The 15,814-nt window shown below is 41.6% G+C and overlaps 1 protein-coding gene across 4 annotated transcripts in view; it reads right to left on the bottom strand.

The window, feature by feature from the left end:
• The window catches only part of ATP6V1H (ATPase H+ transporting V1 subunit H), a 117,221-nt gene extending 102,136 nt beyond the window's left edge, over nt 1-15,085 (bottom strand). For 2 of the 4 annotated variants that reach the window (XM_087420568.1, XM_087420571.1), the window contains exons 1-5: nt 14,956-15,085; nt 13,456-13,603; nt 4,714-4,816; nt 3,679-3,768; nt 700-813 (exon numbers count right to left, since the gene is read on the bottom strand). In XM_087420568.1, coding sequence (XP_087276694.1) covers nt 700-813; nt 3,679-3,768; nt 4,714-4,816; nt 13,456-13,568 — 420 coding nt within the window. In that variant the 5' untranslated portion in view covers nt 13,569-13,603; nt 14,956-15,085. Of the gene's footprint in view, nt 1-699; nt 814-3,678; nt 3,769-4,713; nt 4,817-13,455; nt 13,604-14,410; nt 14,860-14,909; nt 14,929-14,955 lie in introns of those variants that run through there. The other 2 variants (XM_087420570.1, XM_087420569.1) reach the window with 2 other exon arrangements.
• Nucleotides 15,086-15,814: the final 729 nt, after the last annotated feature.

The following is a 15,814-nucleotide window of genomic DNA, read 5'->3' as shown; positions in this document are numbered from 1 at the left end:
ATATACAATATGTGAATACACTAGTACATAAATGAATATAGATATATATGGGAGAGAGAGAAAGAACACTCATGCTCAAAAATATTTCACTAACAGTGGTTCCTGATTTGAAAAATTTAAAGACATCTACTGAAATGAGCAGCCTCAGGAGCTCCCTCCATGCAGCCCACTCCACGTTGGGAACAGAAAAGGCTTGCACAAAGATTTATTGTCTCAACCGTCCTCTCAGACCGTCTCCATACTCCAAAAAAGATTGTTCAGTGCTAAGGCTTCCAAAGATAGCCTGTCAGGCTAAGCCTAAAACAGGAGTGTATTTAAGATATTAAAAAGCAATTAATTATTTAATTAAAATAAAAATTAAATAAAGTAGTGACTTCAAAGCAATATTTAATTTCTATAGTAAAACGTGGTTAGTTCCTGTCACAGACAATCTAAAGCTGTTTGCAGTGTGAATTTACCAAAGGCTTTTATGCTAATGAACTCACCAAATACTCTACAAAACCTGAACTGTATCAGAGCAACCCTACCTCCTTTGACTTCTCAATATCTCCATATTACTAAACACCAAAAAAGGAAACACTGCTTTGAAAAGTTAAGGTCACAGCAGTTACTCCTCTGGGAAACGGGAGGTTATCAAGTCATAAATGGCTTAGGTGTGTTTCTTCCCTAAATCAGAAATTTGTTCAATTCAAAATTTACCATATGAACAGTAAAGAGATCCTGGCGATTCAACATTGGCAGAAAGTAGGACCAGGCAGTGTTCTTGCTACGTTTAGCATAGTCAAAGAAAATGCTAACACGCTGGTGATTTTCCTGGGGGGAAAAAAAAAAAGAAATATCACTAATCAGAATGCATTTTCCTAAAAAATGTAACAATTGTGCACTGCTTCTCAACCTTTCATTTTATGTCCCATCACTCAGTGTGTTTTCTTTTTCCAGTGTGTATGAGATTTGTCTCCCTGCTATTATCACCATGGGAGAGAGCGTGGGGATGGGGGCGGGGAGAGATATTTTAAAAATAAAATCACCTTTAATGATTATGATTGCTTTAAATCAAGTGAACCAAGATAACAGACCCCAGCCCTGCAAGACGTAGCACTCTAAGTTACACTTCTTCTCAGCGTGCACAAAATCAGGAGGGGCAAAAAGATCACACATTAGCTCTGGATGGAAGGATCAGCAGGAAGCACCTCAAGCTACTTACAAGCAGGCAAAGGAAAGAGGAAATTAGAGAAATTTCAAATGTTCAAGGTTACTCCTAGCATAATATGATAGAAAAATCAAGGCAGATAAAGACAGCATAAAACAGCATATCACACTAGCAGGTGAATATAGGATTTGAGGAACAATTAATTCTTAGTTCAAATCATGCAAGCTCTACCTCTCACCTAAATTTTCTCTGCATATCACTGGCTGAAATCCACTTTCTGGTTCACTAAGTGAATATGGTTGCTAAGCAATATTCGGTAAAAGCACAACCACATAAACAATAATTTTAATTTTCAGGTCAACATTTAATTCTTTTTAAATACACTGGTTTTAATTTTGGTCTATGCTAACAGTTACCTATTTGAAGAACAGCCTACCATCTCCTTACATAATGAATCACTATAGTTTAGAATAACAATTGAAGCAGTTGTGATAATAACTTTAGCCAAGGACTCAAAATTCAGGTAAGTCATCATTAACTCCACTAGTGGATTATTTCCAAAATTAAAATTGTTATTCTCATTGTACCCATAAATGAACAAAGTACCCTACATACAGAAAGAGCAGAAACCACTTTATATGTTTTAAATAAATTTAAAACCCACCTTCCTCAACTAGTCTTTCGTGGTTTCAATTCCTGCTTAAAAACAAACCTCCAGCCATTATTGTCCCAGGCACCCAGTTTATAAACCTTTAAGAGAATATGGATAAAGCCCTTCTTCTCAGAGCACATATTTCGTATAAAAAAGAGGGGGAAATAAGAAAATACACACGTACCTGCCTATTTTTGCAAAATGAAAAACGGGAATAATAAATCAGAAATCTATGATATTGATTACCCATAAGAGGTAGGTGGGAATGGGGTACCAGGGACGGGGTGGGGGTTGGTGACATTTCTCTGAGTACACCTTTCTGTATAGTTTTGACTTCTGGAAGCATGTTAATCTTTTACATAATCAAAAATAATAAAAAAAATCAACAAAGATGAGAAAAAAACTAAAGTAGAATACATACAAAACAAAGGAATCTAACAGTATTTCAAGAAAAATAACTTAAGCACTCCGAGAGAAACACGAACACGATCCTCTGACCACCTCCCTTCAGATTAAGACCAAGTGCTGCAAATGAACACTGAGCTCCAGGGCAAGGGCTTGTTTTCACGGCTGTAGGGTCAGCAATTCTGACACTACTTTCTTTCTATCACAGGGTAGAACAAACAAGTAAATAGACGGAGGATAAGAGGAGCTCACAATCTCACTGTCACAAGAGAGTTACAAATATGGAAAGGGGAGGCCAGAATGAACTCTGTGGTGCTGAGATGAAATGACAGTAGAGGGAGTGTGAACTCAGGGTTTTTAATTTATAGATATATGGATGTGTACAAAAATTGAGGATATTTGTGTGCATGTGTGTGCTGACATATAAATAAAACCAAGATCTGCATGCCAACTCATAGCCTCCTTTTTCTAGGTGCAGTCCTATATAATTACCAAGATAACCAAGGCAAACTGCAACATTCTCCATTTTTCTTACCTTTACTTTTTTAAAGGAAAAAGTACTGAGAGAGACCAAGGTCATTCTCAGACACGCTGCATCAGCCCAGGCTGGATATTATCTTTACTCACATTATAAAATCACTACATTCCTGTAAATGACATGAATGGCCCCTAAGTAGACAGCACCATTCTTCCTAACCTTTGTATCCTCACTAATAATTAGCACAGTGTTTGGCACATAGAAGGCCATCAATAAATCTTTTTCCTTGTAAACCGACAACGCCCCCTAAGCAGCCAGACTGACACTTTTCTTCAAGTCTCCTGAGACATGCAGACAGACAGTGTAAATAGCAGCCAGATGGCCTGTTTCAACAAGAACTGCTGTATATACCAACAATCTAAACCTAGATTACACTCCGGTGTAAAATAAAAAATTGTGAATAAAGGAGGCCCTTCTGCGTTTAGGGACAGTAAATAGAAACTTTATACAAGTAGAAAAGTCTCAGATGATAAGAAAAACGTTCTCCAAACAGACAACACCTTTGAGGGCAAGCACCTTGCCTACATTCAGCACTGAATCCCCAGTGCCTGGCACTGGCCTGGAACATGGAGGCACTGAAATCTGCTGAACGACTGAAAGAGGAGCCATGTCATCCATCAGTACGCAGGGCATCCAGAAAGCCCAAGTGCTTCACTAAACACTGCTGGTGCTCAACAAAGAATTCTGAGGTATTGTGGAAAAAAATACATATTGATTACTTGACACACTGAAAAACAACAAAAATAGCCTCTGTGTGGACATTCTCATTTTTATCACCATTAGCAAATTCCAACTCACATAATGAAGAAAAATATATTATTACACTCTAGAAGAGAACCAACACTATTAAGCGAAACCTTACAAAAATGTTGTTACTGTGCAGTACACAAAAAGATGAAGTCACCAAATGTATTAAGTGAAGAATAAACCTACCTGCAACATATCATCAACCATAGTTAGTATGTACTGAACTGTCTGTTCTTTGGAGATATGAGTCATCAGATTTATAAATGTTTTAGCACACTAGAAAAAAATGAAATTAATGTTAATTATTGTTTTCAACTGCAAATACAACATTTTAATGGAATTTCAGTAAAATATTATTTCTCTTACATAAATCAGGATACAAATGCTATTAACTAACAGATTTCAATTACAGAAAATGTATACCTTTTACAAATATTGTGATGAAATACGGGAGGACCATACTATGGCTTGCGTCAGATATTTGATCATTTCTAGTGATAAATTTCAAAATGTTTACTAATTCTAAATAGATAGACCTAGCCACTATCAGCTCTTGAGTACCCATGATAACATAAAGATTAAGTTATGCAGACAATCAAAAATTATCATTGGCTTTGAATTTTTTTCCTGCATTTACTGGGAAGCAGAACACTAGGGTGAGACCACTGGGGCCTGGAACCCGAAGGCTTTGCTCTGTCTCCATCTCACAACTTATCAACTATGCGACAGCCACTCTGGGATTCGACCAAAGTTGGAGCCAACAATGTTTCCTCCCAAACCTCCCAGGATTGTTGAGAATCAGACTGAGTTGTATACGGCCTCTTTCAGCCAATCAGGACCCCATAGCAGAAAATCTGATGGACAGCAGAATTGCATCTTATTCTAATGAGAATACAAAGTAGGAAAAAATTTCTATAAAAAAAGTTAAGCAACTTTAAAAACACCATATACTTTCAAACAGTAATTTCCCTTCTAGGAATCTATTCTAAAAAGATTTTCAGAAATGCAGAAAAGGCTGGAGGAATAAACACACTCAATATAACATTTTTTCCAAAATTAACAAAGAAAACTGGAAATCACTCAAATATCTTCCAATATAAAAGGATTTTTAGTTAAATTTTGATGCATACCTACAATGGAATATCACAGTCATTAAAAATTTTTTCTAGAATTTTTAATGACACAGGGAGACGTTCACGATATAATGTTTATATCAGTCACCTGACTGCCTTCAGTTTGAAGCATCTCTTGCTTCTCTTCAGGACTTCTTTTCATTTCAAACCTTTGAATGAATTCACAATCTTCAGCAGAAATCATCTGCCCCCTAGAAAGTAAGAATAAGAGTTGAAAAGCCACTGTGAGCAAGTGACAGCAATTTCCAGTCTTTCCCCTCTCTCCGTGGTAGTTAACCACTAGGTTGACACACGAGTCCTAGCATCAGACAGACCTGAGTTCAAAGCTCAGTTTCACCACTCACTGATCTTGCAACCTCTCTAGACCTAAGTTAATCTATCTGCAAAATAGGAATAACCATATCACCTTTAAGGGGTTAAACTGAGGAAGTAACTAAATAATTCACATAAGATGGTTAGCACAGTGCCTGGCCCATAGTACGCACTCAGTGAAATGTCACCTTTTAGCACTCTGCAGTCTCACCCTTATTCCCCCTCCCAAGACAAACAATTTACTTGGCTTTCTAATCCATCAAGACCAAACCCACTTGATATGAATTTCTATGATGATTTTCTCTAGCATATTCTTTCCCTCTAGACTCAGAAAAATATGATCCTCCTCTTCCCTGAAAAAATAAACTCTCCATCCTAATCTCCTATCCTCCCAGCAAGCACCCCACACTATCCTGTGTGAATTTCACATATCAAATTCAGCATCATCACAACTGAACCTGTACCTTCCCTTTCAACCTGGCTTGACCTCCCAACTGCTCCACTCATCAAGGACTCAAATGCGTCACACGAACCCCCTGGTCCGACCCTTCCCTGTGAAAAGACCTGTCAGCAGAACAGCCATGCTATCCTCTGTGAGACTGGGCACTTCAGGATATACGTCAACTCTTGCAGACCACCAGTACGGTGGGAAAACTATAAAACCGGAGTCAACATGAGGAAGAGTTTCAACTCCAGGTGTGAAACTTTGGCAAGTCACTACCCCTCTGACCGCTATTTTCCGCACCAGTAAAACGGGAATTACAATACTACCTGCCCTACTCCAGTGAGTGGTACAGGAATTACAATACTACCTGCCCTAGTCCAGTGAGCGGTTATGAGAAAATACAAGAAAAAGCACTTGGCATGGAGTAAATGCAAGTTGAAAATAAAAACATTTCTTGTAATATATTTTGTCATTCAAACAGCATCAATATATTTTCTTAACTCAGCAGTTTAAGAAGCTGCTCTTCCCAACCCCTTCCCCTGAGTATGCTGAGGAACTAGTGAAACCAGGAAAACACTGAATTTAAGCAGGTGTCCCAATATGCATAATTAAAGAAGTATGGTCCTTTCTCAGAGCTGTCCTGGATCAGGTTCCCAGGGGCAGGCCTTGAGATGAGGATTGGTATGCAGGCGATTTATGAAGGAAGTGCTCTCAGGAGAGACCAGGATGGAGTGGGGAACACAGGACATGGAAAGGAGAGAGCCCCACCAGGGTTCAGGCCACGTCCCAAAGAGGACAGCTTTTCCTGAGCACACAGGAGGCTGGGAATCCGAGGTACTCAGAGCTGTGCCCTCCCCTAGACAAGGAATCTGAACTTTCACACTTCCTGCCAACCCTACCCACAACCCCTCCCTCCTCCAAAGATCTTGATTTTATGTTCAAAATCTCAGTGTTTTACTTTTATCCCTTCCGGGGATATGGTTTCATATATACTATTCTGCTTTCATATATACTATTACTACATACTAAATTTTTTAATATACTTGTAATTTGCTTCTGGATTTTGTAGTCCACTGTTCTATCTTGTATCAGCTCCAGTTTTAAGCACTGTAACTTTGTTTTCATATATGCTCCTTTTTTTAACATGGCTTTTTTCTTTTTTTTTTAACTATTCTCATACAGTTTTTCCAACGATCTCTTCCTTACAAATCCAAAGGAGAATTTTCAGTCCTTGTCTTTCTAGGTCTCTGAGGCAGGATACAATGTAGCCATTTCTTAACACTCTCTTCCTTAGCTTCCAGATTCTTCTTGTCCACCTCAGGCCACTCCTCATCTCCTTCCCTGTGCCTCGGCTTCTGTGGGCTCCTCGCCTCCTTCCCTGTGCCTCGGCTTCTGTGGGCTCCTCGCCTCCTTCCCTGTGCCTCGGCTTCTGTGGGCTCCTCGCCTCCTTCCCTGTGCCTCGGCTTCTGTGGGCTCCTCACCTCCTTCCCTGTGCCTCGGGTTCTGTGGGTGGCATTCTTCATTTCCCACTCCACAGTTCTCCCTGAGCACTCCCTTCTACCCTCACCACTGGTAACTCAAGTTCTGCAGTCCCCACTCACACGTGTGTAGTGGACCTCTCCTCCCACAGATCACAGAGGCACTCCAGACCCCACAGGGGCAGAACTGAGATTGTTAATATATATCCCCACACACAGACCATCTCCAGGCTGGATAATAGGATAATGGAAGCAAAAATGGACACTTCGCCCTGTTTCCACTGTGGCTAAGCACTTCACATACCAGTCAGGAGAAAATGCACTCTGCACCCTGGGCTAGACCAGGATAACAAGGTCATCCTTGTCCGGTTCTGGCCCCAAAACAAACGAAATCTTTCATAAATCTGGACTCCCTCACTAAAACAATTTTACCCCAAAATTTTGCTATGCTGATGTGTAAAAAGTATGTCATAACCTTTGTAAATAGGATGATCATGTGAAAAAGTCACAGTTTTTCTACCATGAAGAATGTGTACAATGAAGGTTGTACTTGGTAACCCTGTAATTTTGCAGCTTTTTTTTCCATTTAAATAATTGTGTTATTTGGCAAGCCATTGCTCCTGAAGTCTGACTCCCTTGCATTTGTTACAAGTAAACTTTTTCTTTTCTTGTTTAAATTCTCTTGTCTCTGAGTCATCCTTCGCCAGTCCCATAATCTAGCAGGTTTCGGACTCTGGTCTCTTCTCTAACGGCCCACAATCAGTCAAGCACCAGTCTTAAGAATTCTTCCACCCACTGTCACCCTCCTCTGGACCTCCCTGCCTCTGGAGTAGCTCAGCCCTATGGTAACAATCTACCAATGCGTTTCCCAGCTTCCGATCCAAACCCCCTCCACATTCCTCTTACCTACTACCAGATGGCTTTCTCAAGCACACATCTGATCATATTACTTCTTTCATATCGGTCAGACTGTGAAATTGAATGGCAGTTCGACCTAGCACTTAGGCAGAGGCATTCAATAAAAATCTTTTTAATCCTTGGACTAATTAAAACCTATATGAGCATGTACATCTTAACCTATCTGAACAGCTATCTCCTCATCTTTAAAATAAGGACAGAAAAACTTATGTCACAGTATTGCTAGGAAAATAATGTGAAACAGTATGTTACTTACCAAGTACTATGTTACTTCCTTTTCCAAAGACTCATCTCCACCACTTTCCAACAAGTACTCTACTCATTCATGATTTAATTAGCCCATATGAATTGGGAGCCTACCACGTGCCAGGCACCTTTAAGAACAGGTGACATGGCAATGAACGAGACATCCCTCTTTGAGCATGCATTCCAGTGTAGAGAACAGAAAATACACAAACATAAAAATAAATAACTTTTTTAAAAAATATACACACACAGACATCACATCATAATGCCAGGACTATGAACGCTATCAAAAAAACTGAAGCTGAGTAAGGAGCTAGAAAGTGACCAGAGAGGAAAGGACATATTTTAGTTGGATTACAGAGAAGGCCTTTCTGAGGCTGCCTGCACAGACACCTGAATGAAGTGAGTTAATGTGCCAAATGATTTGACGGAGGAACTTGCAGAGAGACAGAAGTGTAAGTTCAAGGAGCTTGGGGCAGGAATAAGCTTGCTGTGTCAGAAAGAGCCAGAAGGGCAGAGTAGCTAGAGTGCTGTGAGCAGGGTGGCATGATGTGATTTACAGTTTTGAAATGACTGTCACAGCTATGCAAAGAATTGCTCCTGTGGGGGAACAGTGAAAGCAGAGACACCAGGCAAGAGGCTGCAGGAAGAGAGCATGTGAGAGATGAGGGCAGCCTGCAGGTTAGTAGCAGTGGAACCAGAGGGAAATGGTCAGATTGGGAAGGGTTTTGGACGGAGAGCTAACAGAATGCCTTAACGGACTGGATACGGATTGTAAGGGAAAGAGAAGAGTCAAGATGACTCCTCGGGTTTTTGGCCTACAAAAGCGGTGAATGAAGGTGCCACAAATTGGCCTGCAGCAGCCTGGAGGGAGCCACACCCAACTACCCAAAGCTCCCCAAGCACTGCACGTTCCTCCACGTCTCAGCTCCCCGCCTGGAGTCTCCTTCACCACAGCCCCCAGCTTGTCTGCTTGGACAACGCCTACAAGTAACCTTATGTGTTCTGTGAAGACGTGCCCAACGCTCACAGGTATTTATTTGCTCCCTCCTTTTCTTATCCAAGAAAACTTCGCAATTATCTCCATTTTAACACTTACCACAACTTCTTACTTAATTTTTTATTTAAAGGTTTGTTTCCTCATTAAACTTTAAACTCAAGAGAAAGGATGCTATTTTATGATTCTTCTACCCTCAGGATTTAGTTTTACTGGATTCCAGTTTGACTGGAATATAGCCACACTCATTCATTTGTGTACAGTCTAGTTATTAAGAAACAGGTTAATCAAATATAAATACATGTTTAAAATACTGTATTTTCATAATAACACGTTAATTTGTGAGGGATAAAGTATAACGGCCTTTTGACATCGGGGAACTCTTCCACAGGTTTTATCTTATCAGTATATGATGTGATATAAGATTCACTGATAATTCATGTGTCCTGTCCAGCCTCCAACAATCTGTAAGCTCTTCTGGGGAAGGCACATTTCCCACCCACGAGTGTCCACAATAACGGGCTTAACAGCAGGCACACAGTTAGTATTTGGTGAATCTCTGTGCATAGACATACACAGTAGAGGGGTTTTATAAAAGAAATTAGTACACTAGACAACAGAAAAAAGGACAGAACGGGAAAAAGGAAGAATATGACTTATGTAGTATGGAGGCCCTGGAACAGGAGGAACAGAAGAGAAAGCAATTAAAAATTTCCATGTAACTACAAATGTTCCAAATGCCAATGCTAGGGAACTTCTGCCGGTCAGCCAGTGCTTTATGATCAATAACTATTACTATATTTAGGTTAGAAACAGGTTCAGGCTTTATAAACATGACACTCCTTGTCCTCTAGTCTAAATACACTCTGGACTAAAATTAGGAAACAGAGTCGAAATCCTAATTTCACAGGGGATTTAAACAACTACACAGGTATCAACGAACAGAGAAAACATCAGAAAGTGCCTCCTCCTCCTGCCCTTGAGTCAGTGGCCCCACAATAATCCAGTCCTTTATAGTAGGAATCCAGAAGTCATCCTAGATTCTTTTTCACCCTCACACATCAAATCGATAACTAAGACCTTCTCAAATCTATCCAATTCTCTCCATTCCAACAACCTCAAATACTGCTACAGCCTCTACCTAGCTCTAGGCTTGCTATCCACAAATCCACCCTCTACACTGTCGACACGGCAATCCAACCAGAAGACAAATCTGATCATCTAACTCCCAGTTACAAACGTTAGCAGTTTCCAACACCTACGACAGTGATTTGAAAAATGTGCTTCTTGGGCCCAGAAATAAACTCTCACATATACAGTCAACTGACATTCTACAAGAATGCCAAGAACACACAATGGGGAAAAGATAGTCTCTTCAATAAATGGTGTTGGAAAACTGCATAGCTACACGCAAAAGAATGAAATTGGACCCTTATCTTACACAATGCACAATAGGCAACTCAAAATGGATTAAAGACTTAAATATAAGACCTGAAACCGTAAAACTCCTAGAAGAAAACAGTGAAAAACCTTCTTGATGTTGGCCTTGGCAATGATTTCTTGGATACAATATCAAAAGCACAGGCAACAGAAGCAAAATTAGACAAATGGGATTATAGCAAACTAAAAAGCTTCTGCACAGCACAGGGAACAATCAACACAGTGAAAAGGCAACCTACAGAATGGAAGAAAATATCTGGAAACCATGTATCTGACAAAGAGTTAATATCCAAAATATATAAGGGAGGCCGGCCCGGTGGTGCAAGCGGTTAAGTGCGCGTGCTCTGCTGCGGCGGCCCGGGGTTCGCCGGTTCAGATCCCGGGCGTGCACCGATGCACCGCTTGGCAAGCCATGCTCTGGCGGCATCCCATACAACGGATGTTAGCCCAGGGCGAGTCTTCCTCAGCAAAAGAAGAGGAGGATTGGCAGATGTTAGCACACGGTTGATTCTCCTCACGGAAAAAAAAAAAAAAATGTGAAAAGGTGCTCGAATCACTAATCATCAGGGAAATGCAAACCAAAACTACAATGAAATATCACCTCCCACCTGTCAGGACGGCTATTATCAAAAAACAGAAGAAAAGTGCCGGTGAGGATGTGGAGAAAAGGGAATCTTTTTATAACTGTTGGTGGGAATGTATATTGGTGAAGTCATTATGGAAAACAGTTTGGAAGTCCCTCAAAAAATTAAAAATAGAACTACCATATGATCCAGCAATCCCACTTCTGGGTATATATCCAAAGGAATTGAAATCAGGATCTCAAAGAGATATCTGCATTCCCATGTTCACTGCAGTATTATTCACAATAGCCAAGTTAGAGAAACAACCTAAGTACCTGTGGACAAATAAATGGATAATGTGGTATTTACAAAAAATGGAATATTATTCAGCCTGAAAAAAAGAAGGAAATCTTGCCATTTGTGACAACATGCATGAACCTGGACAACATTAGACTAAGTGATATAAGCCAGACACAAAAGAACAAACATTACATGATCCCACTCATATGAGTAATCTAAACAAGTCAAACTCATAGAAGCAGAGAGTAGAATGGTGGCTGCCAGGGGTTGGGGAGAGGGAGAAATGGGGAGGTATCAGCCAAAGGATATAAAGTTTCAGTTATACAAGATGAATAAGTCCTACAAAGCTACCGTATGTCACAGTGCCTATAGTTAACAATAGCGTACTGTATACTTAAAAATTCGCTAAGAGGATAAACCCTACATTAAGGGTTCTTATCACAAAATAAAGTAAAATAAAGAGAGGACAGGAAACTTTTGGAGGTGACAAATAGGTTTACGGCACAGATTGTAGTGATGGTTTCATAAGTGTATACTTACCTCCAAACCCATCAAGTTGTATACCTTGTGTATGTCAATCATACCTCAATAAAGTGGTTTAAAAAAAAGGCAATTGTGCCCCTGGAACCCTCATGAGGATGGTGAATGGTCTCAAAAGAAGGCTCTGAGACGAACACTCCCACCTCCACTCAACTACCATTTTCATCTGTTTTCCATGTTGAGCTTCCTTATCAGACTTCACGTGAACCACGGGTTTCACAGCTTAAGAATCAGCTTGAAAAGCACTGACTGACAGGATCAAGTCCAAACTCCTTCCACTGGCACACAGGCCCTTCACAATTGGCCCCTGCCTGCCTCTCCAGCCTCAGCTCTCCCACTGGTTGCCTCCAAAACATGTATTATTCCCCACCCAGCAGGCTGTTTTTAATTCCCTGCCTTTGCTCACACTTTCTGTTCCGCTTGGAAAGTTTTTCCCTCCTGTCACATGGTTAAATACCACTCATCCTTTAGAACTCTGTTTAGGAAACATCCACTTCAGGAAAACTTCCTGGAGCTAGGACTAGCTGTCCTTTTTCTGTGCACACATCATTCTCTGGACACCTTTCTATTATCACAGTTAACATGCTGAATTAAAGTGATCTGTTTATATATCTGACTTCCCTACTAGATTATGAGTTTATCTTTTTGTAGCCCCAAAGCCTAGAAAAACACCGACCTGGCAGGTGGTCAATAAATGTTTGATGACCGACTAAATTAACAGAAATAAAAGGATCATTTTTGTGCACTGCATACCCCTCTTAAAACAAACTGCTATATATAAAACTAAAGATTCCCCAATTTGTTTTTCTAAACGTATATGCAAATTTGAACTGAATTTCCTTAATAATTCAGTGTTATAAACATGCCAAAATAAACAGATATGAAGTAAAGTCAATTTGATAAAATACGGTCAAGAATAATGAACACTTACTTTACAGATAAACACAGAACACCAGCATGCTAAATCTTAATACACATAAGGAGGAAGGGGAAAGAACTAAAATTTATTGACAGTGCATTCAACATACTAATGCTTGTATTAAACTATGCTAATACTTTAAATACATTATTTCAGCAACAACCCTGTGGGATATGTATCCTCATTTCACATTTACCTTAATGAACCTCAGAGAAGTTAAGGGATCTGCCTAAGATCCCCAAATTAGTAGAGTGAAGAACCAGAATCCAAACCCAGGTCTTGAAACTCAAATATCCACGCTTTTTACTAGCTGTAGGAGCCATTGTGCAACACCATCTGTCCCCCCACTGATCACCAAGGCACACTGAGCCAGTCTGGCAGGCTTTGTACATTATCCTTTCCTGCTCTCCATAGCCCACAGCCCATGGCTATACACATATAGTTCTTCATAGCCCATGAACACTCCTCCCATGCTTCCCACTCACTCAAAAAGCACAAATTTTCCCCCACACTACACCGTCTCCCTGTGACAGCTAATCATTCCGAGGAGGAAGTGTTTTCTTCGACATTTATTAGCCTTTTTCCAGTATTTCTCTCATAGAAGCATGACCATGAAAAAGTCTGATGCAAAAGCACATGATTAGCCATGATTCACAGCAAATCGGTACTTACTGAAGATAGGACTGCCAGTTCACCTTGTTCGCACGAACTTCTGCAGCCTTGGCAGCAATAATGTTGGTTGGAACAGCAGCATCCACTGCACCCCGGATATCCATTTTGGTCATCTAAACCTGACGATCTTGAATATTTCTCAACAGATCTTCAATTTTGATGCATGGTAAAACCAGAATACCGGGTCTTATTATTTCTTAACAACTGCTACTATCATTATTAATATCATCATTATCACTTTCTCTCTCCAGGTATTCAACTCAAATATTAAATATCCTAAATATTAAATATCAATATTATTATATTTCAAATCTTGCTCAATTATGCACTGCTCCATAAAAATGTTCTCTACAGGTTTTTACTTTTCCAGAAAAGGTTTTTAAATTATTGGCACTAATATTGCAGTAAGGTTTTTAAAGTAGCCCTTTAAGATTAACATCAGAAATCATACTTAAATAGAATAGGCATACAAAATAGGAAAGTATTTTAAATGTACACAACTGGAATCAACTTTCCTCTTCCGAAAGAGAAAACATAAGAACTATATAAGACAAATAGGACCAATTATTTTATTTACATTTACTAAGCATCATTTTGAAGTGACGTATGAAAAACCTATAAGTCCTTTCTAAAATTACTCAAATTAAAATACCCAACCAAAGTGCGAACATAATTTCTTAGAAGACAGAGCTTTCTTTTTTCAACAGTTCACAGTATTTTCAAAATCAATTTTGCGGCAAATTTTTGAAACAAATACCAATTACAATTTAGGTACCGCCAACAATGGGAGTCTGGTCTGTCGACAAGAACCTACAATAATGAGCTTTTGAGTAATTCTCATTCCAAAACTAACAGATAAAAGTTTAAGCCTCATTTCTACCACGACACAAAACATATGTTCCTTTTCACAACATATAAATTCAAAGTTATGCTACAAAGCAGCTAAAAATCATACCCAAAATTCTATCCCAGGATCCCAATGACCTTCGTCGGTTTGGAACTTAATCTCTGTATCTGAGGATTTGCTGCCTAAACAAGCAAGATCGAAGCGGCCTGGCAGGGCCCAGGCACAAACAGGCTCCGTCCGGGCCGAGCTGGAGCCCTGGAACCACGCAGGCTCAGCCCCAGCGGCCTCTCTCGGTGTCGCTGGAGGGGTCTCGGGGCGGTCACCTAGGTTCCTGACCAACTCGAACCTCCGGCAGGCCAGGGCTGTGGCCCAAGCCCGGGGAAAGCACACCTTTTAGCTGTCCTCCTCTCCCCGCTCGCCCCTCACGTCGTCGCCCCTGCGGGGCAGGCTCCGCGGTTTCGTAAACCCAGCCGAGGCCTGAAGTAGACGCCGGGAACCGGAACCGGAGGGCAGGCGGGGCCTGGGCGCGAGAAACCAGCACGCACCGGGCAAGCCGGAGGAACCGCAGGGGTCGCCTCCCTCGGCCTGGTGCCGGAGACGAACCCACCTGAGCGCGGCCCGACTTCGCCAACCCCCGGGGCCCTACAACACACCGAAGGCGGCGGTGAGGATGCGGCGGTCCGGGGCGTCGAGGCCTCCGCCGGGCGGGGGCGCCTGGTCAGAGCCGAGTCTGCGTCTCCTGCCCGGTCCGGAGGCCAGAGCGGCGGGGAGAGAATCGGCGCCGGAAAGGGAAGCGTTCCCGCACTGAGACGTTGAGGGCGGCACTGGCAGGAGGAAGCCGGAGCCGCCGCAGAATGACAGGAGCGCCGGTCACGTGACCAGCGGCACGTGACCGCCCGGAAGGCGGAAGCCGGGAGAGTCCAAAACAGCCGGCGGAGGCGTATTGCGCGGTGGAGGGTGGGTAGCTGCAGTGGACGGGACCGGCGACATAGGCCTCCCTGGGGACGCAGAACTCGCGCCCTGGCTGGCCCGTCAGGAAGGAGGACAGAGCGGGCCTGGCACGCGGGTCCCGCACCTCCAAACCCAGCGCGCGGCCTGGGGGCGGCCGAGGTCCCCCGCCAGAGGCCGAGGGCCAGGCCCAAACTCGTTTATCTAAACCGTCATTCTTTTGAAAAATCTAGTGCTTTTAAAGAGATTGACTTGGACTTGGATTTAACAGCTCCATAAAGCAGGCGTTCTTATTCCGATTTGAAGTATGAAACTGGTAATGAGACGTGGGTCACAAAAGTTATCTTGCCCTGGGTGTACAGTTTTAGCAAATAACGTGTGTTCCGTGCAATATTTGCAATTATACTAAGAAACTATTCATGTTTATCTAAAATTCAAATTTAACACGGCACCCTGTATTTTATCTGACAACCCTTGCTTGAGCCCAAGTTTTCCCCAGTCCAGGCCTTAGCCTCTTTGTCTTAAGATAATAAGTTATGCTCCACTGCAACTAGCGGTCAGGTA

Source organism: Ceratotherium simum, chromosome 31 (assembly GCF_057802395.1).
Source record: "Ceratotherium simum simum isolate JZ-2026a chromosome 31, ASM5780239v1, whole genome shotgun sequence".
Classification (NCBI taxonomy): Eukaryota; Metazoa; Chordata; class Mammalia; order Perissodactyla; family Rhinocerotidae; genus Ceratotherium; species Ceratotherium simum.
The sequence above is the reverse complement of the archived record's forward strand: the minus strand, read 5'-3'. Positions and strand labels throughout refer to the sequence as shown.